This window comes from Euprymna scolopes, chromosome 8 (genome assembly GCF_053919585.1).
Source record: "Euprymna scolopes isolate OS-2025 chromosome 8, ASM5391958v1, whole genome shotgun sequence".
Lineage (NCBI taxonomy): Eukaryota > Metazoa > Mollusca > Cephalopoda > Sepiida > Sepiolidae > Euprymna > Euprymna scolopes.
In genome coordinates, this window is record NC_136489.1 from 104,018,853 (window position 1) to 104,046,697 (window position 27,845).

Sequence of the window (27,845 nt, forward strand, 5' to 3'; positions counted from 1 at the left end):
TATATCGTTCTCATATCTTATTCACTAACTGTGCCTCTTTGCACCGTGGCTTGTATGATTGGAAACATCTGCACCGGAAGCGACCGATCGCGAAACGTTAAACCGCTATAAGAAAATTATAATGATGAACAGGAAAAACGTGAAAATACAATAAATAAATTTACAAACATGTATCTAAACCTAACCTGCGCGATTAAAAAAAAATTTCTTTCAATTTATAAAACCATAACCTTCATAGATTCCTATTAGATAAAAACAAACAGGACGTTCGTTAAAAATCGAGGAACGTTTGGCTGATCTTTTCCGGTTATTCCCGTCAGTTGCTGAGCGAGCCCGAACCAACTTCGTGGAAATTGCGGGTCGGTAAATGCAGAAGCACCTACGATTGTCTTCTTGATCATGTCGCGTTCTTATACTAGTATTTCAGTTTGTGTCGTTTTACTGTGGTCAAAAGATATTTCATAGTCCTCTTTCCTGATATTAAATTAGATTTCTCAGATTCTTGGAGACATTTTATGACGTCGCAAAATGAGAAGGGTGTTTTTATCGAATGAATAAATTCTACTAAGAAGAAAAAAAAAAAAAAAAAAAAAAAAACGAAGAAAGAAAGAACGCTTTTAAGCCCTTACCATCACAAGGTTGGATTTCACAAGTCTTTCTTTCAGTTTGAGGCCCGGCATCGCAGGAAAGCTCGTTGATCTTTTGTCGTTGACGTGTTTGGATTCCAGCACCGCAACTTTGGCTGCACGTGGACCAGAACGACCAAGGAGCATAAGCACAGCCTATAATAACGAAATAAGCCTCAACGGTAAAATTATTTTAATGATTCATGTATTAAAAGACAATTAAAATAGATGAAGTAGATGAGAATGGATCATATTATAAGATTATAAAAAAACAAACAAAAAATTAAAAAAAAAACGGAAAATAGATACATAAAAAATAAATAAAAAACAAACAAAAGAAAATCAAGTCAAAACTATAACTTACAAATTAGATCTTCGTTGCATGGGTCCATTTCTACAGAATCCCCAGGACACATAGCGCCGCCGCATCGTGGAAGTGGATTGGAACAAGTTCGAGTTCGGGATCGGAATCCTCCCGGTTTGCAAGAACGACTGCATGCTGACCATCCAGACCACTCAGTCCAATTTCCATTTACTAAACCGAAAAAATAATTACATTTTGCCATCAAATATATTTTTTTCTATATACAAGTGATAACATTGTTTTTAGGACTTACATTCAAAATTATCAATATAATAATACGTTATGACAATGTTATACTTGCGCATACGTCGTCATTTTTTTTTAGATGATGGGATCGCCCGATTGCTGAAGATGAAAGATTAAAGTGTAGTTTTTGTTCCGTCCAAAGGTGGTATAATAATATTGCGAGGTCTCCGTTTGCGCCAAATGTGCAGAGAATGAGAAATGTGTCACAGACTTCTATAAGGATTTTGGATATAGATATCCATAACCTGATATATTCTTAAACTACATCAACCAGAATACTTAGATAAAGTATACTTTATTTTGAACAAAGGTGGTACATTAATATCGTGGTGTATGCGTTCACACCGGATGTCCATAGAACGCACGATAACAATATACAACGGATGAAGGATACAACTGTTGAATTTTCACGAACCCTGCTAGTGTAACGTTACCCAACACGTAGCCTCAGTCGCAAAGTAGACAAAGAACAGAAAATAACTGAACTCGCCTTTTTGTTTGCTGTACAACGACATTTATTTCCTCATTCTCTCACCACGCGTGACTTCTCGTTACGGTTGTGACGTCCTCACATGACCCTTTTCTCGAACGTGCTCTCGAACGTCATCCACGTCTCTAACGCGATCATCTTCTCGAACGTGCTCTCTCCTTTTATAGTCTTCTTTTTCCTTACCGTGACGTCATTTTGCTCACGGCTTGGTATTTGCATATAGCCATCCACGCCATGTTGCACAAGTCTGTATAATAATACACTGGAAAATTTCATATTCGTACGTACGTTATCATCTTTCACACACATTTAGCAAAAACGAGATCATTTAATCAGCAAGATGGTGTTTGGCGATTCATCTGTTATCCTTAAGCTAAAGAACACCCGGATTTTAAAATGAATTGTTCCAAAGTCAAATTATGTCATCCCGTCGACTAAAACAATACAATTTTAAATAGTCATTTTTAAAACGTGTCATCTGTTTCATTATTTTGAAGAATATTTAATTGGCAATTATTATTTTTTACGGTAAGAGACATATTCGCTTTATTTATCTAAAAAATATTTAGCTGATAATAACGTTTAATTTTCAGAAGATAAAAGAATATTTTTGTCTTTATAGTATTGACCCCGGCAGTGATTTAATATCTTTAAAGTAAAATTATTATTAACAGTATCTTATACAGTTCGATATAGAAGACGCCGTGGAATTTCTATATGCTCCCGCCAGTTTAATAAATAATTCGATTAATGTTTTATTTTTTTATTTTTTAATGTATTAACATTTTATTCTATAGAAAAAGTTTCGATTGTTACTTCATTATATTTATTCTGGAACCTCCATCTCACATACGTGGTATTCCTAGCCTCAGTCTTTTTTTTATAAATACTATTATGGCATGCATTCTTCAGAATTGTCTACTATATTCCCGCTTTCTCGTTTGATTTGTTGGTCTAACGATCTCCATCAATTCGCTGTTTTGATACCTCGATATAATACAACTTCCTATTTCAGTAGCTTTTTTTTCCAGAGCTACAAACTTGTGGAACCCTATTCTTAATGACTATTTTCCTCGTATTTATGGCCTTTTCTTCACGACTAAGATCAATAGGCAATTTTTGCAATAGCCATCTTTTATTCTTGTTAACTCCTTACAATAAATAATTTCATGCCTTATCTGGAGCGATTTTCGTAAAAAATATCAGTAAACCTTTATACGTTTGGACCATTAAAATTTTCCACATGAAAACAAGTCAAACTTAAGCTTATCTTTTGACTTTTTGGACAATGAATCAAGAAAAAATAGCGTTTTATCGCTCACCTTTGGCATTCGGTTGTGGATAGCAAACTTCTTTGAAATTTTCGCAGTAACTGTAAGAATAAAAAATGAAGGAAAAATAAAGGCAACGTTTTACGCCATTTCGATGGTATATTTTGTTGTTGATAATAAAAGAAATTCAACGTTGAAATAAGAATAAAGGACAAAATAAAGGACGCAAAAGTTAGGAGAATGCCGAAAGTAAACAAAAGGACCACTACATTCGCATGCGTAACCTCCTCACATATATATCATATGTAGTTTCAGAACTGCTACATTCGTTTGTTAACGTGCCACAAACCAAACATAACCAAGTAAGCATTTTGTTTTTATTATTAAACTAGCCTGGGTTCCCGGCGTTACCCGGGTGTTTGGAAGTGTGTGTTGAGCAAAAAAAAAAAAAAAAAAAAAGTTGTAGTAGGCAGGTAGGCTCGAACCTGTGACGCGAAGTCAGAAAATAAAGTGAAAGAAAATCTGACGTCTTACCGCTACTCAATGACGCGACCGGAACTTCGGAACGTTAAAATTAGGCAAAGTCAATCTAACCGATACGTTGACTTACAAAAATGGCTCTAAAAAAATCGATCCCTTTGTAGAAAACTGTCCCGTTGAGGGTGAAGGAATTAATGTTTTTGGCTAACTTTTCGATATTTGTCGTCCGAGATGCCGACCTTCAAAATGATACCAATCTCGTGAAAATCCGTCGCCTCTGTCGAACGTTTTAGGCATACATACATACATACATACATACATACATACATACATACATTTAAACAGATAGGTGAGATTTATATTATTGACGTTCTATTCTTTTACAGGGGAAGAAATAAGGAAGGTTGATCATCATAAATATTTATTTACACCGAAATACATGCACCCAGACATTCTTCGTGTTAGCATTTGTTCTAAGTAAATAACAAAGGTGTAAATATATCGGGTAAATAAATTCTCTTGTCACTTACCAAACTTTGCACATCGTTTCTCTAACGAGTTCATCTTGTGTGTAACCTTGGCCATCGATTATACAATCAAATGGACACTGTCCAACTGTGCAGGTCTTGTTCTCCACAATATATTCTTTGTCGCATTTCACACCACTTGTGATCAATTTCCTGCGAGTTTAAACAAAATACATTTTAAACAAAATCCATCATTCCTGATTGAAATGAAAGCATCACTTGTGTAAATGTTTTAATGAATTAATATAAAACGTCTTTATTAACAGCTTTTCAAGATATAAGCAAGTTAAATTAAAACAACGGGTAAGTGAAATGTTACCCAACACATTGTAGCCTCAGTCGCAAAGTAGACAAAGATTAGGAAAGAACGTAAACTCGCTTATTTTTTGTTGTACAACGACAGTTATTTGCTCATTCTTCCACCACGCATGACTTCTCGTAACAGCTGTGATGCCACCCACGTGTCTCAAACGTGACCACCTTCTCGAACGTGTTCTCGAACGTCATCCACGTCTCTAATGTGATCGTCTTCCCGAACGTGCTCTTTCTCCTTTTTATAGTCTTCTTTTTCCTTACCGCGACGTCATTTCCCCCATGGTTCGGTATTTGCATATAGCTGTCCATGATATGTTCTATAAGTAGATACTTCTATTTAATTCCATTGTAAATTCATCACCATTCATTTAATTAATTCACGTAACGACATTAAGTTTATAATTCATTGAATTATTTAATTGTTCTTTATTCATTGTCCGTTGTTCTTTATCCAAGTTTGCTAACAACGTTCATTGTTCTTTATTTAAGTTTGCTAATAACGTTTACAATTTACTTTCAGTAAATTCCCTTTAAATGTCTTACCTGTATCGATGTTTGATGCCAGCTCCACAAGTCTGACTGCAAGATCCCCATTCAGTCCATTCAGCATATTTACAACCTTTAAGTAAAACATTATTTTATTAGATGATTATAGATAAATGTTTTTTTTACAATGTGACTTTTCCACTAAAATAATTTTATAATAACATTGCACAAACGCATTTTCATTAAGTCAAGTAATATCCTCTCATATTATTTTTATTTCACAGATTATAAAAATGTTCTTAAATCAATGAAGTCTCTGAAACAGTAATTCTTAAATGCAAGCAATATTCAATATTTTTATTGTTTGCAACATATTTTGATCATAACTTCAGAAGAAGTGCTCGTCTGAGGCCCATTCAATGGTCTCTCCTACCAAACTTTCACAAAAAGCACTCATCAAGTAATACCCATTGCTAACAGATTCCATTACTCTTTATCGGTGCATAAATCTAAACGCAAACTCCATGAACAAAGCTTATTTCCTAGGAGTGTCCACCTATGGAATTCAGTTCCAGTCGCTTACTTCTCAGCTAACTGCAACATGGTCGTCTTCAAATCCAATATGAACAAGTTCTTGCTATCTCGTCTCCTTAAATAGTCCAATTCTGTCCAATTCCACCCCAAAAAACGATCACTGAGTTAAACCCAATACCAATTCTTCATTTGATAACATGATATAATCATAAACTACAATTATCGTAAATCATTGACCTATAACAAAATCACTAATATCCTCTCAGCATTTTAAGTCGTCAAGCATCCGTCTAGGGAGACGATGGTGTAGCTCTTGTGTCTATCTGTATCGTCAGTAATGGTTGTACAGTCCAACTCGGGAATGGCAGATCCTGCCTAGTTGAGCTACATAGCCTGAACAGGGTGATATTAGAAGATAGGAAGACTACTGCACAGACAACAGCTATTTCCACGAAGCTAGAGGATCCAAGAGAAAGAGTCGATACAGCTTGGCTCTAACTGTGCCACAGGAGTTGCCAGTGATGACAATATCAAGTTAGGTCGCCTTAGGGACTCCATCTCCAGATTTTCTGTCGGGGTTTACTTCCTTAGCCTTTCCTTAGCCTTTCTGCAAGGCAGTGCAGATTTTGAATCAGAGTTACCTTCTCATAGGTGAGCTACCATCCAACGTTGACGAGCCCCATCTTCCCGAAATGACTGGTTTTAAGGCGCCAGTGGACCGCCTTTTACTTTTCTCACAGTTTCGCTGGACTTAGTAACTAAGCCACACAAGAAAGCCAAGAGCTCGTCTGGGTTGTCAGAGGATATTTGAGACACACACCATGACTGCAGTTTTAAGGGAGAGGGAGCTTATCTCCACTATCACTCTCGGTTGTAACAACATTTTACATTTATTTTATCAAGCTTAACTAAAATTAGCACAAAGTCATTATTTTCTATGATGAAGAAAAAACCTTACATCTTTGAAAATGTTATATTCAAAACGATGACTTCAATGCAATCAGCTATTAATACTGGTCATAATTATGCAACTATTTGAACTGAATTCGGCTACACAGGCAAAAAAAAAATGATTTTACATTATAATACATAAAACATCTCATGTTCACACTTATATTATCGCTTTTCACACAATTAAAAATTGAAGTCATTCGACCAATAATTAATGAGTAATCTAATATCGTTGCGGTAAATTTCGTCTTTACGAAATTTTAAAATGAATTGTTCCAAAATATGTCACTTCGAAGACTAAAACTACAGTTTGAAATAAATACATTTCACAAAGTGATATTCGTTTTGAAGAATATTTAGTTGACAACTATTTTTACAGTAAGAAGTAAAACGAATATTTATTGTTTTAAAAATAATTAAATTGCTAGAATGTTAAATAAATAAATAAACATATTTGTTTTATTTAATTAATGAATATTAATCTGACAATGACATTTATTTTTTACAGAGTCAGTTTTGTTTTTACAGAGTCAAATAATAAATATTTGTCAGTCAAAACCATTAAGGTTTTGACTGACAAATATTTATTATTTCAAAAGGAATATTGTTATTAATTGTAAATTATACATATTGATCTAAAATTATACAGATTGATGTAAAAATTATACGAATTGGTCTAAAACTTATACAGATTGGTCAAAATCACTGTAGAATTTCAAAGGGTCTGACTAGTTTTATATTACTCTTTTATTATTACTGAAATGCTTTAAAACACTTTATTATAAACTGGTTCGAATGTTCATACAATAATCTGGACGTACTAAAATATAAAGAAGTAAACTTCTAATCTCAATTGGTTCAAGTAAACATTTCAAGCTACTTACAATTTTCTGTAATATTGTTACAAACGATTTCTCCCTCAAGGCAGAGACTGAAAAGAGAAGATACAAGCATTTCAGAATAATGATTTTTGGAGAAACGAAAATATGCAATAATATTCGATAAATTATTTTTTTGTGAATTAAGTAAATAAAAAAAGAGAAATATTCCACTGACCATTTTTGGCAAGATGATTCACTTTTGGCTTCAAAGTTTTCTAGAACTGTCGTGCCGTCTTTGTCGTGACAGAAACAGTTTTTGATTTCAACGCAGTTGCCACCTTCATCCAACATTCCCTCGGGACATCGACAACCAGGTATGCATGTATCAGATTCTTGACAGACCTCCGTGCTAACCTTATAGTCGGAACATGTAAGAGGACAGCTGTTGGCGCAATCTGACCATACTTTCCCGCCGGTACACGTTTCTGAATAATAAAAGCCGTACGCAAATTACTTTAAAAATAAAATTCAACTCATAAGACTTCCTTCAGTTCTCATCGGCAAGGATCACGCATTAAGAACTCAGCAAACGAACAGCATGTTTCAGTGTGCCCATATCGTTAAACGAATGAGTGCTATTTATTCGGAATGAAAATAACTGTATTGAATAATATACGAAAAGAAAGTAAAATAAAACTCCAACTTACTATTTCCAGGACATGTTTGTTTTATGCAAGCTTGAATTTGTAGTCTTTCGCCTGAACAACCTCCACCAAGGGTTGGATTCTCGCAAACTCTTTTTCTTACTTGATTACCAAGACCACACGTCTCCGAACATTCACCCCAAGTACTCCAAGTAGCCCATTTAGATTTTTCTAGAACAAAAATCAAGAAAACCTCAATCGATGTCATTTTATCATTACAAGAAGGTACATAATTGTAAGGTTCTGCATAAATATATTGGAAATGCATCACTCCATTCTAAATATCCTAGACTTATTTGAATTTGCATCTGATAGTATATAGGTTGTAATTTAATCTTTAAAGTTGTATCTAATCTCTCTACTTCTCATATATATATATATATATATATATATATATATATATATATATATATATATATATATATATATATATGTGTGTGTGTGTAATATTTTCACAAAATTAAGACAATGTAAATATAAAAAAAATGATAGCATTATATTGTGTATTTTCATATTCATTACAATTGTTTCGAGACCATTCGGACAATTTCAAACATTATGTCATTCAAAATATTCCGAAATAGCCACTCTTCAGATCGTGAAATACATTATTCATGCATATATGAACATTCTTCTAATCTCTATTTAAGAGAGCAAGCAGTTGGACCTACCTTCACCCAACTCTTCTATGTTTTTTGTTTATATATGTATTATGATGTTTCTTTGAACTGATAGATTATGTTGGTCCGTTCTAATGGTTTAAGCGAGGGGGGAGGGAGTGTTTTTAATAACTAAGTTTTGGGTTTAAATTTTTTTATAGTAAATAATGAATCCAATGTTATTGTCGTTTACAGGGGAGATGTATCTATGGATGATATTCTTTATACCGATTTCTTCTAACTTAAAGCCCGGATGCGTTTGATTGCAATAGGTTGATTGTATGATGTTGGGGGTGTTACTGTTAGTGGGAGCGTTGTTTAACTTCTAGAGCATGGAGTTTATGTGTTGATCAAAAATATAATTTGGGAAACCGTTGTTGACGAGGATTTGTTTATTTAATGTTTTTTTTTTTTTAATTCGATGAGTAGTATTTTTTTTGTTGGAGGAGATAAATTTTGCTCGGTTAAGGAGGTTTTTGATGATGGCTATTTTATATCGGTGGGTGCACCCACTCTTGATATTTAGAAAGCAAGATATATAGCAGGTAAGTTTTTTTGTAGTTGGAAGTGCTAAAGGTATTATTGAAAGTGTCAATAAGGACGTCGAGGAAAGGTATTTTGTCATTAACATTTAGTTCAACAGTATATATATATATATATATATATATATATATATATATATATATATATATATATATATATATATATATATATATATACTGGTTGGCTTCATTCTAAGAAACAAGAGAAAAAATCAGTCAACAATCATAATTTTATTATATTTTTTTTTATTTCAGTGAATGCCCAGATTTTTTTTTTTACCGTTTGATGCAACCCATAACGGAAAACATTATTTACATGTACGGATGTGGGGAGAGGGGAGGTCACTCCTAAATTAATAAAATGATCATCATGAATTATAGAATATGTATTCTAGACAACACGGTGAGTAACACAAGTACATGATCTTTTGGATAAATTTTATCATTTAGAGGGTATGTTCCTCAAACTTGCACTCTATCATTCTCCAAATATTTAAAATGAGCGAAATACAAAATAATTAATAGGCGCAAGAATTGCTATACATAAAAAAATTTGAGGTCCATTATGTAATAAAATATTATCCGGGACACGTGAGCGCTAATAATACGAATATGCTGCGTAAACTTAACTAATTAATTATGGGATACGTATTATAGGTAATAAAGTGAACACATTATTTATCTTTTTGTAAATTTTACCTTTTTTGCCTCCCAAACCGCATCCTTACCTCCCAAATAAAATTAAAATGACAAACAAACAAACAAGCAAACAATTAAAAACAAATAAAAACTAATGCTATACATACACTGTTGATCAGAAATTTAAGACCACTTAAAAATCTTTTAAAAACACCCCTTTTTTTTAAAGGATAGATTTTAAACTCTTCGACTTAAGGTTACCATTACTACAATCTAAAAGGTTATGGAAACAAAAAGCTACATTCCAAAGAATTATTTTTAAAATTTACATTTTTATTAAATTAGGCTTTTTACACATGATCAAAATTATAAGACCATGGACAAAAATTCTATTAAATTGTACAAAACGTGTATTAAACGTATATGAAAACATTCAACAATCAAACTTAATAATGAGTTCTACCTCCACATTCTTTGAGGGCATGCTAGAAATAAGGGTTTCCATTAAGGTGCGGGGGATCCTATTCCAGTTTCTGAAGATGGCTTCACGAAGTTCATTTTTTGTTGAATATTGTTTGTCATTTCGATAAACATCTCTTATTATACATCCCCAAACATTTTCAATTGGGTTCAAATCCGTAGCATACAGGATGTCCCAAGAGATGGACTCCATTTTCTTGTAGAAAGCACAAGGTTCGTCTTGCAGTGTGGATTGCAGCATTATCCTGTTGGAATAACCATCCATCCCCACACAAACGATGATCCTCCATCATCAAAGATGCTTTTTGTAGCATGCTAACATAACCAGCTGCTGTCTGACGACCCTGCACCACCTGAAGCTCCATCGTCCCTCTGTAAGAAAAGGCACCCCATACTATTACGAACCCTCCACCACTATGGCGTGTGGAAAAAATTTCAAGGGGCATGTTTTTGTCATGCCAATATCGCTGGAAACCACCAGGACTATCTAAATTGAATTTTTTCTCATCAGAAAACAGGACTTGATTCCACTTCTCAACGTCTCAGGCTTGGTATTCACGACCAAATCTTAAGCGGTCCAGTTTGTGACGTGGAAGCAATCGAGGAATTTGTTTACGCTTTTTATTTACCATGCCTTTTTGTTGTAAGTGTCGTCTGATTGTTATTGGACTGCAATCAGCATCTGTAATCTCCTTAATTTGACTAGAAGAAAGTCCTCTGCCATTCATAAAACCCCGTCTGATTTTCCTTGTCAATCCAGGAGAATTTTTTTTTGTGGGGGCCTACCAAAGGATTTTGCTTTTCTATAATTCTCAGTGGTCTTTAGAAAGTTTCAAATAACAGTTTTACTGCGATTTATCTTACCTGCTATCGCTCGCTGTGACAAACCTTGCTCATGGAATCCTAGAATTCGAGAGCGCTCAACTTGGGTTAGTTTTCTTGCTTTAGGCATGGTAACACCTTTATACAGTGATTGCTAATCTCTAACTGAACTAAAAACATTAGAATTACCATAAATCTAACAATTTATACCCTTGGTCGTATAACTTTGATCATGTGTAAAAAGCCTAATTTAATAAAAATGCAAACTTTTAAATAAAATTTTTGGATGTACCTTTTTGTTTCCATAACCTTTTAGATTATAGTATTTGTAACCTTCAGTCGGAAGAGTTTAAAATCTATCCTTAAAAAATGTTTTCTTTTTAAAGATTTTTAACTGATCTTAAATTTTTGATCAGCAGTGTATTGCTGTGTGTCAATACGGTTATGTTGTGGAAGAAGCATAACGCTCTGTTATTAATTTTTTTTATGAAATCGAAACTCAAACAATATTTACCTTGGCATGGGTCAAAGTTACAATCATTCGATTCTTCTATGGATAAAGTACATTTCTCATTTCCTCGGCCGATCACCCTCTTTCTGGAACGAATCCTGTTGCCAATGTTGCAACTTTTACTGCAATCAGTCCATTCGGTCCAAGGTGTATAAGCGCAGCCTAAACAGAAAAAAAAGCAATCGTTTAACGAAAGAAATTTTCTTCGTTATCATGTATAGAATTTCTTTTTGGATGTTAGATTCTGCATATATACATTAAATATACGCATATTGACTTTCCACACAGCAATAATACCAGTGCGCATGGCATTAATGTTAAATTGATATGTCTTTATTTTCTCTGTGAACCGTCAGACGGTGGAACAATCAACAATAGCGCTTGTCTCACACTATCCTCAGATACTGCGTATATATATACGCGCACGCGCGCGCGTGTGAAATTCCATTCGACTTTTTGTTTAAAAGCGCCAAATTTTACTTTCATTTTCTTTGCATCATCTTCTGGCGATAAAGCGTCCGGATTATACGTGCTTTCATCTTCGTTCTTTTACTTAATTTAAAGACCGTATTTCGCTTCTACGCTGGTCATTCTAATAAGGGTCCAAGCAAGGTTTCGCCTTTCATTAATAAATCTCTCGACATATTTTTGTGCGCATAACATCTCAGTGGTTTGACTTGGAACGGAAACATTTTCTTTTACAATCAAATCTTGATAATCATTGATAGAGAAAATACTTTTTGGCAAAAGTTGGTTGACTGATTCAAGACTTTACTCACTGAAAATCTGCACCAATTTTTGTTAAAACAGAAAAAAAAAAAAAGAAACAATAACATTTTTTTTACAGAGATGCAAATTTAATCCTATCCCCCCCAAAAAAAACAAACAACAAAAAAACAAAAACAAAAACAAAACAAAAAAACAACAGAAATCATATTATAGTTTGGAAGTGATTGGCTATGGGTGTTTATACCATTTGAGGTTCGACTTGGCACTATCTTGATATTTAGGGGTCTGACCTCGAAATTTCAATCTCCCTTCTTGTTCGGTCTGATTCTAGGATGTGAATCATCTCAAGCATTACCTTGTTGTTTGAGAGGAAGGTTTGTTAATTCCTAATCGCCTGAGGCGCACCTACCAAAAAATGCCGACAGGTTTATTCTCAGCTATTTTTACACAAGACAAAAAAGTTCACCCCTAGGACGGCTGGTTATAATACTCTAATAAAACGATAAAAGTACAGTTTTTGCTAAAAGAAAAATAACAACACAGAATAAGAAGTTATTTTTAATTTAAATCGAGTTACATCCGTTATGAATTCTACTCAGAGTGACGAGTTTTTCTCATACAGAAGACATCACTGCTATCACGTGAAAACATTTGCATATGTTAGATTTTCGTCTAGAAACATTAAATGGGACGTAACTCTTTGCCTAATTGAGATTTGTAGAGTAGAGTTATGTCCCTTGCATATTTCAAATTGAGTCCAAATCTTGGATTAGAGCTACCCATAAGTAAGACGTTTTTGACTAAGGATTAATTATTTTATGGTAAATGGAGAGTAAATGTTAATTGTTGTTTTCTTCAGGAATTTTATTCAATAATTTTTTTATATTCGTCCTACATCTCACAAATAACACCGCTGTAATACGCATAAAAGCAGTCCCAATTAAAAAGAATAAAAAATAACAGTACCAATAACATAAACATAGCTATCTATTATGGATGTAGAATAAGTTAGAATAAGATATAACTATAATATAATTCGTTTCATGACAAATGAAAAAAAAAAAAAAAAAAAAAAAAAAATCAGGATAAAAGACAACGTGATAAAATGATTTAATATTTAGCTTCTCCATACAGATTGTCTCATAATTTGAGTAACATCCATTGAATGATAGGAAATTCGGCACTTTGCACTTATGCGAAGGTACAACTTTCGTGGTTCTCATTTGGAACATTTGAAGTGTGCATAGCAGTGGCAAACAAATGCAATTTCAGGAATGAATAAAAAATCTCACAATAAATATGTTTTTTAATACCTTTAAGAAAATTATAATAATAAAACAAAATAGTTTTTAAACACAAATTAGAGACTAAAAACATTTTTTTGTAACAAAACCAAAATTCTGAAATTTTCGAGTGCGTGTGTTTTTTGGTTGAGAAAGTTTTTGTTACACATTTATTGAATTAAAATAAAGATAAGAAGCTTATAACACAAAATAGAGTTTCCTGCCCCTGATGTGCGCTTGTCACCCCTGCTATGCACTCTCCAAATATCCCAACTGAAAACCAAAAAGTTTTACCTTCGCACTAGTGCACAAGTGCCGGAAATTCTAATGTGTGAATTCAAGATGAAATTTAACAAAATTCAAAAGCAAATAAGATAGGCTCACAAAAAAAAAGAAAGAAAACCAAACAAACAAACAAAAAGAAAAACAACAACAACAAAAAAAAACATTGAAATTACTTGGATTAAAAAAGGATTCACTTTTATTCCGTTTATTTCAATTTTATTTTTATCTAAAGTTATACAAAAGTTAAGAAAAACTAATAAAAATTAACACATACCATGGCATTCTGCATTCGTACACGATAAGTCTCCGTCTTTGCAAGTACTGAAATCAGGATAATTCACAACAGTAAGGCAAGATTAAAGATTTCAATGTAAGAATCTTCCAATCAATAAAGCATGTATTGATTCAAATTAGATTTAATTTTAATTAAATTAATTATCCATTTTTCTTTAAGGTATTTAGCGAATTCTGTGCATGCATAGGGTATCCCAGAAGAAGCTGACGAATTGAAATTTGAATTCAACCGAAATTATCACTCTACGATAAATATCCACTGCTCGGTAAGCGACTCAGATTCTTTTGGGACACCCTACATACATAATAAAAATTATATATTTAGATTTATTTAATTTGTTTTTATAAATTTCTTTAATTCCGTATAGTTTTATTAAAAAACTATTTTTTAGAAAAAAAAAACTATTCTGAAATTGATTTCATCAGTATTTAGGCGCATACAAATATCAGTATTTTGTGTGTTTGCATGTGCGTTAACGCGTGCGCAGGTGCGTGAGTGTAAAAGTGTTGAAAAAACAAAGGAGAAAAAGAGACAGATTATGCAAATGAAATATCGAATCGAGTAAATTTGCATCACAGAAACTCAATTATTTGATAAAGTTTCTCTTGTTTATGACATTTATCGAATACTGAGCGCGTATACATTATGAAAATTATTTATTTACATTTATTTAATTAAAAAAAATTCTTGGGTTCGGTATAGCTTTATTAATAAAATACAGATACAGAATATCCTCACGAAATTAGTTTCATAAATATATACGCACATACCAGCATTTATGTGTTTGTGTGTGTGTGTACGCATGCGTATTAGAAGGGTTGAGAGAAAGAATGTGTGTGTGTGTGTGTGTGAGAGAGAGAGAGAGAGAGAGAGAGAGAGAGAGAGAGAGAGAGAGAGAGAGAGAGAGAGAGAGAGAGAATATACAACCGAAATAAAGAATCAAATCGATTTGCATCATAGAAACTCAATTAATTGATAAAGTTTCACTTGTCCTCCCCTTCGCAAACAAAAACCAATTCTCTATTTCATAGCTTTGATTCAAAACCCTTTGTTTCTTCATCATATTTTAAACATTTTATAAGGCAAAAGATTCTTGTATTCTTAATCTTCTTACCAATTGTTGCAGTAAACAAATACTGTGACGCCCTCGCCAATCTCATCCCCAGTGTAAGCAGTCTCTTCGTCGCTGCTTGGTCCACTGATGCCATCCTTTTCAATCCATCCGATCACTTCACCCGGCATGAAACCAAGCATTGTATCGATATCACACGGGTTCAATTTGCAGACTGAAAACAACAAAGAAAAATTTTTCACAAACGATAATCAAATTCCAACATGATTCTGGTCGAGGCCAATGAACTAAGACATAAGCACGCCATTATTAGATCAGCGTTTCTTAACCTTTTCCTTGGGTTCTTCATTTTTGCTCAAGAGGATCAACCTGACCATAACTGAGTTGTTGTTGTTGTTCATACTAGTCAAGGATACGTCATCGGCAATCAATCCGACAGAGTCTGGGCCATTTTTGAGTTGGTGACCTTGCTTCTGTCGGGCTGAGGTATGATTCTATGCATTTCTGTGAGGTCCATCCTCCCAGGCTTTTCCTTCTCTGTATAAGAAGTAGTTAGATTTTTGTTAATTCCCCCGAGGCGTCTATGCCAAGGACAACCAACGGGGTTGTTCAGACATTTTTGTGGGCTACAATGCAGAAGCCTTTGTGTACTGGCTTTTCAACACCACCTTCTGACATTGTGTCACATCGGTCGGGGAACGTAAATAGTAACTAGCGGAAAATATTTTGAAATAAATATCGTTTTAAACAAGTAATTTGTTAGTCACATATTGTTCTCTTTTCAATTTTGATACAGCTAGAACAGCTTTCATACTAGTTTGACATGAGTCAGTGTCGTTCTATACTGGTTACCAAAGAATGCTGTACATTCTTGTGTCATCGGTACTTATATCGTCCATTCATTAAAAGAGATATGTTAACAGAGAGGAGCCCAAGATGACTGCAAAGGGAGCGTATTGTGACACAAGGGTTGCACAATCTACAATCACACCTTTCATAAACCGGTATGGTTTGAGTTTAGTTTAAAGTCTGGGACGACTAGAAACAATAACAGAATAAACAGAGACCGCTCCTACATATGGCACGCAGTCTTCAAAATTTGTTACCCATTAAGACTCAATGTTGCTTAACCAGTGATCTATCGATAACCGGTGTGTCGATGCGATTATGTTGTAGAAGAAACATGTATTAACAAAATATTAGCGAAACACATGAAATTAAATTGCCTAAACTAACTCAGTTAACTTGATAGTATAAAAGTAATGAACTTTTCTGGGAAATAATAAACTATACAAATTAAAATGTTCTAAAACATTTCTAACTTAAAAAAAAATTGAAAAAACTTACATAGTTCTGGCTTTTTTGTTTGAGTGGGGGTTGCAATCTCGACTTCTGTTGTCGGTAATACACTGGTTGAAATAAGTGTCGTAGCTTAAAAAAGAAATAAAAAACAAAACAAAATAATAAAGCACCAAAAAGAATATGGATATAAAAATTAACAAAGCACACTGATTGTTATCAACAAAAATGACGGCGATTCATTGTGAAAGAACGACCAAAATAGTGAAACAAGAGTGAAAAGCAAACAAAAATGATGAAGTAAAAAAAATAAAGAAGTGAAAAAAAAAAAATAAAGAAGTGAAAAAAAAATAAAGAAGTGAAAAATAAAAATAAATAAAGAAGTGAAAAAAAAAATAAATAAAGAAGTGAAAAACAAAAAAAAATAAATAAAGAAGTGAAAAACAAAAAAAAATAAAATAAAGAAGTGAAAAACAACAAAAAATACAGAAATGTAAAATAATAAAAAGTGAAAAACAACAAAAAATGAAGAAATGAAAAACAAAAAAGTAAAAACAACAAAAAATAAAAACAAAAAAAAGAATTAAAACAAAAAAATAAAGTAAAAAATAACAAAAATAAAGTAAAAAATAATAAAAAATAAAGTGAAAAATAACAAAACATAAAGAGGTAAAAAAAACTAAAAAATAAAGAAGTGAAAAATAAAAAAATAAAGTGAAAGCGGCAAAACAAGAAGTGAAAAATAACAAACAAAAGAATACAAAGTGAAAAGTAATAAAACCAATAAAAAGTGTAAACTAGTAAAATAAAAAAGAAATTAAAATAAAAACAAAATATAAAAAATCAAATGAAAAAATAAAACCAATAACGTGAAAGTAACAAAAGAGAAACAAATGAAAAATAGCAATATAATGAAGAAGTTTAAATTTAATGAAAATCAAGAGAGAAAATTCTAAACAAAATGAAAAACCCTAAAAATCTTGATTTTGGATTCGAAGTAAAATGAAAAATAGAAATAAAACGGGAGAAAATCAATCATTTGAAAGATGTGGAAAAGATCAACAAACTTACTAAGAGAAGTTGAAATGAAAGGCACAATTGGAGTAATTACTGATGGGGAAACTGGAAGTATTGTTTTTGGTGCAGTAGTAACTGGAGGCATAGTTGTTGTTACTACAGGTGAAATTGGAGGTCTTGTCGTGATTTGAGGAGTTGTCGGTGGTAAAGTTGCTAATAACAAAATAAAGAACGTGGGTATTTTATTCAGAGCAACTCGTAACCTTTCAAATATAGCAAGTACACAATAAATAATAATAATAATTTAACAACAACAACAACAACAACAAAAACAAAAACAACAAAAACAACAAAAAATAAACCCGTTGTCTGCTGATGACAATCAATTATATTTAATGATTTTTTAATATGTTACTATTAGGAATTTAATATTTTACCTAGATTGGATTTTGAGTTTTCATGAATTAATTTAGACATTTAGTTTGACATTAAACAAATCTTGTTTGAATCTTAAAATTGAAATTAATGAATCATTTTCCTCTGCTGCATTACACTTTAAAATTAATTTGAATGTAAAAATCAAAGAAAAATTATTTTAGTCATTTTAATTAAATTAATTAAAAATAACAACCTGAAAAGAGAGAATAGTTATTTTTAAATGCAATCAAGTAAGTTTTCCTAAAATACAAATTTGGTAGCTATGCTAAAAAATAATCGCTTCAGTTGTTTTCAAGTATGATTTGTAATGTACAAAAGTAAAGAGAGTAATAATAGTTTTCTCATAAATTTAGAGACTTATCAAGAAATTTGAATAGAAACACAGTTTATAGGATACAATAAAATATGATAGGCTGCTGAATGTTTAGGAAACTATGCATTGAAAAATGTTAAGAACGACCCAAACGTATGAAAACAAACCACTATCAAGTATAATGTTATCTATTATTAGACATATTTTATCAAACATAATACGCGTCTATAGTGAAAAGAAATGAAAACAAACACAATCCACGAGTAAAAAAAAATATATGAAAACACTGACAAAAAAAAAACACTGATCCCCCCCAAAAAAGCTAAACAAAAGAAAACGAAAAAAATACTGAATTACAGATTTTTAAAGGAATTAACTCAATTGCATCTACAATAAACAAACAAACAAAAAAAAAAGATATGCATATAAAAATGGTGGATTCATTACAGGTGTAAGATGTGTGTTTGTTGTAAGTTTAGATGTTGTTGATGCAGTTTTATTAATTGGTGTTATCAAAATGTAATGAAGATAATAGTTCATACATGCTATGATTGAAATCATGAAGATAATAGTTCATACATGCTATGATTGAAATCATGAAGATAATAGTTCATACGTGCTATGATTGAAATCATGAAGATAATAGTTCATACGTGCTATGATTGAAATCATGAAGATAATAGTTCATACATGCTATGATTGAAATCATGAAGATAATAGTTCATACGTGCTATGATTGAAATCATGAAGATAATAGTTCATACGTGCTATGATTGAAATCATGAAGATAATAGTTCATACGTGCTATGATTGAAATCATGAAGATAATAGTTCATACGTGCTATGATTGAAATCATGAAGATAATAGTTAATACATGCTATGATTGAAATCATGAAGATAATAGTTCATACATGCTATGATTGAAATCATGAAGATAATAGTTCATACGTGCTATGATTGAAATCATGAAGATAATAGTTCATACATGCTATGATTGAAATCATGAAGATAATAGTTCATACATGCTATGATTGAAATCATGAAGATAATAGTTCATACGTGCTATGATTGAAATCATGAAGATAATAGTTCATACGTGCTATGATTGAAATCATGAAGATAATAGTTCATACATGCTATGATTGAAATCATGAAGATAATAGTTCATACGTGCTATGATTGAAATCATGAAGATAATAGTTCATACGTGCTCTGATTGAAATCATGAAGATAATAGTTCATACATGCTATGATTGAAATCATGAAGATAATAGTTCATACGTGCTATGATTGAAATCATGAAGATAATAGTTCATACGTGCTCTGATTGAAATCATGAAGATAATAGTTCATACGTGCTATGATTGAAATCATAGCATGCGTTGAGCATTACTCACTCCATTATTATTAGAAATTTTATTTTAGAGAAATAAACTAGTAATTATTTTAGAATCAATATAATTTCATCAGTTTAATATATATTTTAACAATTAGTCCTTATTTATTGATTTTCAAACGGTGTGTAGCATGACACACTTTTTATCGATTAAAATTCATTTTTACCTGTCTCTAATGTGATAAAAAACAATGAAATTGGCAAAAAAAAGATAAAATGAACGGTGAACAACAGATTATTTATTATAATGTAAGGTATTAAAATAAAGCAATTAAAATCTCTATATTAATACGATAGCATGTGTGTGTGTGTGTTTTTTTTGTGTCACGCTTACATCCGGGTCGTTTAATTGTTATGTACTTCCATTTCTTGTCACAAATAATTTTACCAAGAATTCTTCATAAGTTTTGGTTTCGCTTTCGATTATGGCTGAAAGAACTAAAGTTATATATATATATATATATATATATATATATATATATATATATATATATATATATATATTTTTTTTTTTTTTTTTTTTTCATAAGCTTTTATTTTGGTTTCGATTCAAGCTAATGCACCAAAGTCATCTGGATACCCTTTTTTTATTTGTGAAATTACAACTTTATAGTATATAAAAATCGATAGACCATTAATTCTATAATAATATGTATGAAATCTGAAAGAATTAAAATATCATATTTAAGCGTACTTTACGACCGGGCTTTGCTGGGCGTTCGTGCTAGCTTAGACAAATACTTTTGAAGTTTTAACAAAAAAGCTAGAATAATATCAGAGCTTCTCCATTTGCGCTGAACATCTACAGAATGCCAATATTAATATTACATATGAATGAGTCCCCTGTGGAATTTCCACAGGTCCCACTAGTACAATCATTATATAATTAACTGTACTTTTCTTACATTTTTCTAATGTTATTTCGTAGCAGAGACCTTTTACAATATTTCCTAGATTTTATTATATTATTAAAAAAGTAAAATAAGACACACTAAAAAAATCATGTGAAGTACAGCATCCATCAATAAAATCAATCGATTGCCTACTCAATTCGGAAACCTACAATGGTACACCAACAGTAAGCTCATATGCTTCACCGGAATGACTTAGTCCACAATACATAGTAGTCTATATCGCACTTTAAAGAACCTACTGTTAATGTTATGAAATTATTTTTATATATTGACTGGAATCAAAATTTAAAATATAAAAGTACAATGGTCCAGTTGTGCTCTAAACAGAAACATTCATTTTAAACACGCCCTTGTTTTACCAAAGAACCTACTGTTGATTTTATACACCGGACCATTCTGCTTGTGCGGTCATAAAACTTCTCAAATGCGCTTGTGATGTTAGTGTGTAGAACAGTATTAACTTTGATCAAAATTGAACTGTTCATTCTTAAATGATATTTTTTTGATTATCGATTTTCGATACTTATCAGAGGTATTTTGATATAAAATCGATCTAAGAACACGCTCAGGCACATAAAGTACATGTGTGTGAAATTAAAAAAAAAAATTTGGCCGAATCGTTTTATAGTCCATAGGGCGCAAACTCTCTCTCACACACACACACACACACACACACACACACACACACACACACACACACACACACACACACACACACACACACACACACACACACACACACACACTATGCTTTATATATATAAGTAGATTATATGAATATACCGGGTGTTGTAGTTGGAAGAGTTGTTAAATTTGCTGGAAGAGTTGTTGTGATTGGAACTGGGGTTGTTACTGGAGAAGGAGTTGAGACTTGAGTTGTTGCTGCTGTTGTGACTCCAACTGTTGTGGGTTGGACAGCTAAAAGTAAAAATGCACATGCAGTTAAACGTACAGCAGAAACTATTCAAATAAAAAGAAATCAAAGATTTATAGTAGAAAAAAAAATAGACTTTCCATCATCTGCAAAAGTTGATTTTAAAAGTTAACATGAAAGTAAGTTTTATTGTTCGAATGATATTTTGTCTGATTAAAGATATTTAACCCAAAGTAAGGACTAATTAAAATCATTATTATAAAATAAATAAATAAATTTTATCCTATTATACGGGGTGGAACGATAAAATTATCCCCCTAGAAAAGAAAACATGATTCCATTTCAGTTTGATGAAAACTGGCTTTCTTTCTTTTGTCACAAACCATCTACTAATTGGCCAGTTGTGTACAAATCCCAAGAGCCACAGGAGCCTTCTATCATATCTGTAAGTGACACAATGTTCAGCGAGCGAGATTAGAGATGCATCGCTGTACAACTCATGCTCTCTAGCGATCCAAGTTATGACAACAGGACCATTGCCAGTACCCTCAAAATTGCCACAAATAACAGGGACTTGCCCAGGGTGATAAAAACAAAGTTTCTTGCCACGGTAATAGTTTTTGTGTGGTTTCAAGTGAGGGCTACATCATCCCACCTTACATCTTCGAAGTCGATTTAAAAGTTAACACCAAAGTGTACCCGGATGTGCTGAAGAGTGTGGTGATCCTCTGGTGCAATTAGGTGGCCGCTTTCAGGTGGTGGATGTGTCAGCCGGACTCAGCGCCGGCTCGCAAATCCAAAAAGACCCAAGCATGGCTTCAGAAGGAGTGCTACGACTTTGTACTCTTATCTCACTGGCCATCCTTCTCCCCGGACCTGGATCCGCTGAGCTACTTCGTTTAGTCATACGTCGAGAACATCGTCAACATGACCTTTCACAACACCAAAGCCAGCCTGATCGCCCCCATATGCCGAGTATTTACCCAACTCTTGCCAGTACTTGTGGAAAAAGGCATGCTCCCAGTTCAGGACCCATATTGAGGCGATGATTGAGGCTGAAGGCGGCTACATTAAATAGATGTCAGTTCTACTACATAATCAAGATATCTGACTTGATTTTTTTCAGTAAAATTTAAAAAACAAAGCTGTAGTGTTGTTTTCTTTAGGGCTACAACTTTATCGTTCCACCCTGTAAATCATTTATTTAATCATTTCATACGTCTAAAAAGTGTAAAGGAAAATAAATATAGTTTTCTGAAAAATTTTGAATATTAAATAATGAACGTCTCGTAGAAAAATTTTTCAAGGCAGATTTTCTATTTATTCCGAACTAGCAGGGAGACCCGACCTTGATCGGGATTGAATGAGGATCAAAGAATGTTTCATACTTCCATATTTTTATTGTCATCGAAATCAGTGCAATCGTCCGTTTTTCAATCAAATCGATTGATTGCCTGCTCTAATTGGCAACCCATCGCAGTGCACCGGAAGGAGGCTTCACATGCATCACCGCAGTGACTTAGTCCACAATAAATTGTATTCTACATTAAACGACCCTGGTGTCTAACTCTGTCCCGTGGGGAGGCATAGTAAATAGGTACATTACATTGTAGAAAACCTACTGCTGATTTTATAAAATCACTTTTTATATAGAATGGCTTGCATTAAATTTTAACATGCAAAAGTCAAGTACCATGCTTCACTTGTGCTCTAAACAGAGACATTTATTTCCAACGCACCTCTGTCATATCAAAGAACTTACTGTTGATTTTATATGATTTATAGCCTTACTGCTTGTTCGATGGTAATTGTTTGAATTTAAGTTTAAAATAAAAAAAAGTAAAGTATCAATGTTTAGTTGTGCTTTAAACAAAAAACATTCATTTCGAACGCGTCCCTGTCATATCAAAGAACCTGTAGTTTATTTTATATGTCGAGTCTTTTGGATTGTATTGTAAGAAAACTTCTCAAATGCATGTGTATTTTTAGGCTGTGTAAAGTATTAACTTTTGTCAAACTCACCTGTTCCTCCTTTCATTGGATTATTTTATTGTCATCGAAATCGGTGAAATCGCCCATTCGTCAATCAAATCAATCGATTGCCTGCTCTAGTCGGGAACCCACAATGGTGCACCAAGAGTAAGCTCATATGCGTCCCCAGAGTAACTTAGTCCACAATATATAGTAGTCTATATCACACTTTAAAAAACCTACTGTTAATGTTATGAAATTATTTTTATGTATTGACTTGAATTAAAATTTAAAATATAAAAGTTAAGTACAATGGTCCAGTAGAGCTCTATACAGAAACATTCATTTTGAACGTTCCCTTGTTTTATCAAAGAACCTATTGTTGATTTTATACGCCGGGCCATTCTGCTTTTGCAGTCAGAAAATTTCTCAAACGCACTTATGATGCTAGTGTGTATAAAGGTATTAACTTTGATCAAACTTGAACTGTTCCTTCATTAATGACATTTTTTTGATTATCGATTTTCGATACTTACCGGGGGTATTTTGATATAAAATCGATCTAAAACACGCACAGGTACATAAAATACATGCGTGTGAAATTAAAAAAAAAATTGGCCGAACCGTTTTATAGTCCATAGGGCGCAAACTCTCTCTCTCTCTCTCTTTCTCTCACACACACACACACACACACACACACACACACACACACACACACACACACACACACACACACACACACACACAATATGCTTTATATATATAAGTAGATTATATGAATATACCGGGTGTTGTAGTTGGAAGAGTTGTCAAATTTGCTGGAAGAGTTGTTGTGATTGGAACTGGGGTTGTTACTGGAGAAGGAGTTGAGACTTGAGTTGTTGCTGCTGTTGTGACTCCAACTGTTGTGGGTTGGACAGCTGAAAGTAAAAATGCACATGCAGTTAAACGTCCAGCAGAAACTATTCAAATAAAAAGAAATCAAAGATGTATATTATAAAAATAATAGACTTTCCATCATCTGCAAAAGTTGATTTTAAAAGTTAACATGAAAATAAGTTGTATTGTGCAATAGGTATGCTCCCAGTTCAGGACCCGTATTAAGGCGATGATTTAGGCTGAAGACGGTTACATTAAATAGATGTCAGCTCTACTACATAATCTAGTTATCTGACTTGATTTTTTTTTCAGTAAAAGTTAAAAAACAAAGCTGTAGTGTTGTTTTCTTTAGGGCGACAACTTTATCGTTCCACCCTGTAAATCATTTATTTAATCATTTCATACATCTAAAAAGTGTATATAGTTTTTGAAAAATTATGGACATTAAATAAGTGAACGTATCGTAGAAAATGCTTGCATTGCACTGTAGAGAACCTACTGTTGGTTTTATAAAATTATTTTGATATATAATGGCTTGCATTAAATTTTAAAATGCAATGTCAATTATCATGCTTCACTTGTGCTCTAAACAGAAATATTAATTTCCAACGCATCTCTGTCATATCAAAGAACTTACTGTTGATTTTATATGCTTAGCCTTGCTGCTTGTTCGATCGTAAAGCTTGAATTTATGGTTAAAATAAAAAAGTCACATATCACGGTGCAATTGTGCTTTAAACAAAAACATTTATTTCGAACGCGCCCCTGTCATATCAAAGAACCTATAGTTTATTTTATATGTTGAGCCTTTCGTCCTGTATGACAAAAAAACAAACAAACAAAAAAACAATAAAACAAAACAACTTCTCAAATGCGCTTATAATAGACACTTGAAAATGGGGGGGGGGGCGTGAATTAAAAAAAAACGTTTGTCTAAAATATTATATTCAGTTTATTGGAAAGAGCATAAAATTTCACATTGACCCTGAAAATATCGTAAAAATAGAATCAATAGAAAAATTTTGATAGATTTTTAAAGTTTAAAAATTGAAAAATATTGAGTTCGGAAAATTCATTACTGTTTTAAAAAAAATATTTCTATTACTTTTAAAACAACTTTATTAGTTTATTTTGGAAGTATAATCCATAAAGAAATAAAAAACCCACTTTTAAAAGAGAAATTACGAGTTTTTTTTATATTTTATTCGCAGTTTCGTGTTAGGGGTGTCAAAAATTCCTACAAAAATTCTGATACACCTACCCCTGACCTTGTCAGCATACACGAAAACCTATAAAAGTTGACATGTTGAATGTGAACGATGAGTTGGACGTAATGTAAAATGTACAGAATTTAAAACGGAACGAAATTTAAATTTTCGTTCCATGTTTACAACAATCGTAAAACAGCATCCTCTGCAAGTTTTACCAAAAACAAGTTTTATTGTTCGAATATTTTGTATAATTAAAGATATTTAAAACGAGCTAAGAACTCATTTAAACCATTATTATAAAACTAGCAGGACCCGTTAACCGGCGTTGCACAGTTGACGAAGGCCCCCTCGTAAAATATACAGTACGGTTTCTGCTCATGGCCAACTCCAACCTCCTCATGTTAAGAACGGCTTTCGGAATAGACACCCCCAAACTCCGCATATTTAGAACGGCTTTCAGAATAGACACCCCCAACCATCGAAAAGTACTTATCTTTGCTCAATTTTAATGAGATTTTCGTAATCAGCATAGTTGAAAACCTATCCAAGTCGTCATGTTAAAGAAGATTGTGGAGGTGGAGCTAATGTAAAAATTTACTCATAAAAGAAAAAACAAAACAAAAACAAAACAAAACAAAGTTATTGTCTTCTGTATAGAGCGACGCTAATCGGTTAATATGCTTAATTTTTTTTTTCAGCACGATTGTAATCTGTAAATAGCGACGGCAATTGGTTAATATGTTTAATTTTTTATTAGCGATGCTAATCGGTTAATATGTATAATTTTGCTTGTTATTTTTTTGCAGCACGATTGTAATCTGTAGAGTGCGACGACAATCGGTTAATAGGTTTAATTTTGTGTTTTTAAAGCGACACCAATCGGTTAATATGTATAATTTTGTTTTTTTTTATTCAGCACGATTGTAATATGTAAAGAGCGACGACAGTCAGTTAATATGTTTAATTTAGTTGATTTTTTTACCATGTTTTTTTTTCTGTAGAGAGCGACGCCATATTGCATATTTTTTGGTGCGTTCGTTTACTTATTGTAGAAGTGTATTCCAGAGTACGTGAATAGTCAGGTATCAGCCATTCAAAATAGGCGGAATTTGAGCAGGAAGAATTTATTATTTTTGAATCTGGAAATGTAAAGATTACGTTATGTGTATGTAGGTAATAACCAGTTAAGATGGGTGAAACCTAAGTATCGTATGAAAATGTAGAATTGCCCGGTGTCAACTGGTAGCAGTGGGAGGACAAAATATTTATAGAGAAAAATAGGGACTCTTTCTTCTATAAATGGTGCGATTGTGATAGTGTTAGTCCCGGGATGCAATGTAACATTTTATTATAACGGCATAATGTGCCTAAAATTGTGTTCGAAAATTACATAAGATAGTGGCTAATAGCCTAGAAAAAAAAAATTAGTACGCGGCATCTGTTATTGCAAACCTACGATACCTTGGTACAGAGGGGAATTTCTGCAGTCAAAATATTAAATAGGAGATAAATAAATGTAATTTTTATGTATGAAATTTTATAACAATTGTAACCTTACCAATGATTATCTGATTTAAATGGAAAGGAATACTAGTAAAAGAAAATTATGTAAGAAAAAAAAAAATCATAAATTGTTGGTTTATTTAAAGAAAAGAGGCAAGAAGGAAAATTCACTAATGCTTTTGTAATGAATGAAGAAATAAAATCTATGGAAATACCAAATACGAGGAAAATATGTAAAATAACAATATACTCACTCGTTTTCTTTGCACATATTTTAATTGCAACGCTAACACTCATCAGATCATTTATATTCTTCGGAGTAAGAGTGATTTTGATTCCAGTTTGTGTTTCTTTCGCTGGAATTGTCACAATTTGACCAGCTGGAGATTTCTAAACCAGAAAGAAATTAACGATTCAGTTAAAAAAAAAACGCAAAAAAAAAACAAAAACAAAAAAGAAAAAGAAAAAATTGGAGATATTAATAATGTACCAAAAATAATATTGAAAACTTTTACTTCAGATAATTGGAAAACTATAAAATAATAATTTACCTTAACGAAATCTAATCCAGTTGGTGTGATTGCTTCCACAACGTAGTTAGCTACATTGTCATTATCAACAAGTTTAACTGTACCTCCGTTCTTCAGTGTATCACCAATATTAAGTGTAACAGATCTTGGATCTACTCCATTAGTAACCCATGCATTTCCTGGTCTAATATCACCGGGCTTGGCACCGGCTGGCTCCAACGTAATCGCTTCATCAGGAACAACTGATTCATCATCCATTCCATCCACATAGACGCAGGTCACTATAATACAAATAAAATTAACAATCATCTTTTCAAATGATACAGTATTTTCGATTGAGATGTTATGTCGAGAACAAAATAAATGA

The 27,845-nt window shown here is 32.6% G+C and overlaps 1 protein-coding gene across 1 annotated transcript in view; it reads right to left on the bottom strand.

Annotated features, from left to right (window-relative positions):
* The window catches only part of LOC145283923 (uncharacterized), a 98,805-nt gene that overhangs the window by 15,074 nt on the left and 55,886 nt on the right, over nucleotides 1-27,845 (bottom strand). Inside the window, exons 40-56 of the mRNA XM_080133024.1 lie at nucleotides 27,500-27,759; nucleotides 27,203-27,338; nucleotides 24,141-24,275; nucleotides 21,294-21,428; nucleotides 17,503-17,661; nucleotides 16,480-16,563; nucleotides 15,175-15,346; nucleotides 14,040-14,086; nucleotides 11,472-11,630; nucleotides 7,819-7,986; nucleotides 7,347-7,596; nucleotides 7,175-7,221; nucleotides 4,863-4,938; nucleotides 4,008-4,157; nucleotides 3,049-3,098; nucleotides 991-1,161; nucleotides 630-782 (exon numbers count right to left, since the gene is read on the bottom strand). Of these exons, the coding sequence (XP_079989150.1) occupies nucleotides 630-782; nucleotides 991-1,161; nucleotides 3,049-3,098; nucleotides 4,008-4,157; nucleotides 4,863-4,938; nucleotides 7,175-7,221; nucleotides 7,347-7,596; nucleotides 7,819-7,986; nucleotides 11,472-11,630; nucleotides 14,040-14,086; nucleotides 15,175-15,346; nucleotides 16,480-16,563; nucleotides 17,503-17,661; nucleotides 21,294-21,428; nucleotides 24,141-24,275; nucleotides 27,203-27,338; nucleotides 27,500-27,759 (2,352 nt within the window). The remainder of the gene's footprint in view (nucleotides 1-629; nucleotides 783-990; nucleotides 1,162-3,048; nucleotides 3,099-4,007; nucleotides 4,158-4,862; nucleotides 4,939-7,174; nucleotides 7,222-7,346; nucleotides 7,597-7,818; nucleotides 7,987-11,471; nucleotides 11,631-14,039; nucleotides 14,087-15,174; nucleotides 15,347-16,479; nucleotides 16,564-17,502; nucleotides 17,662-21,293; nucleotides 21,429-24,140; nucleotides 24,276-27,202; nucleotides 27,339-27,499; nucleotides 27,760-27,845) is intronic.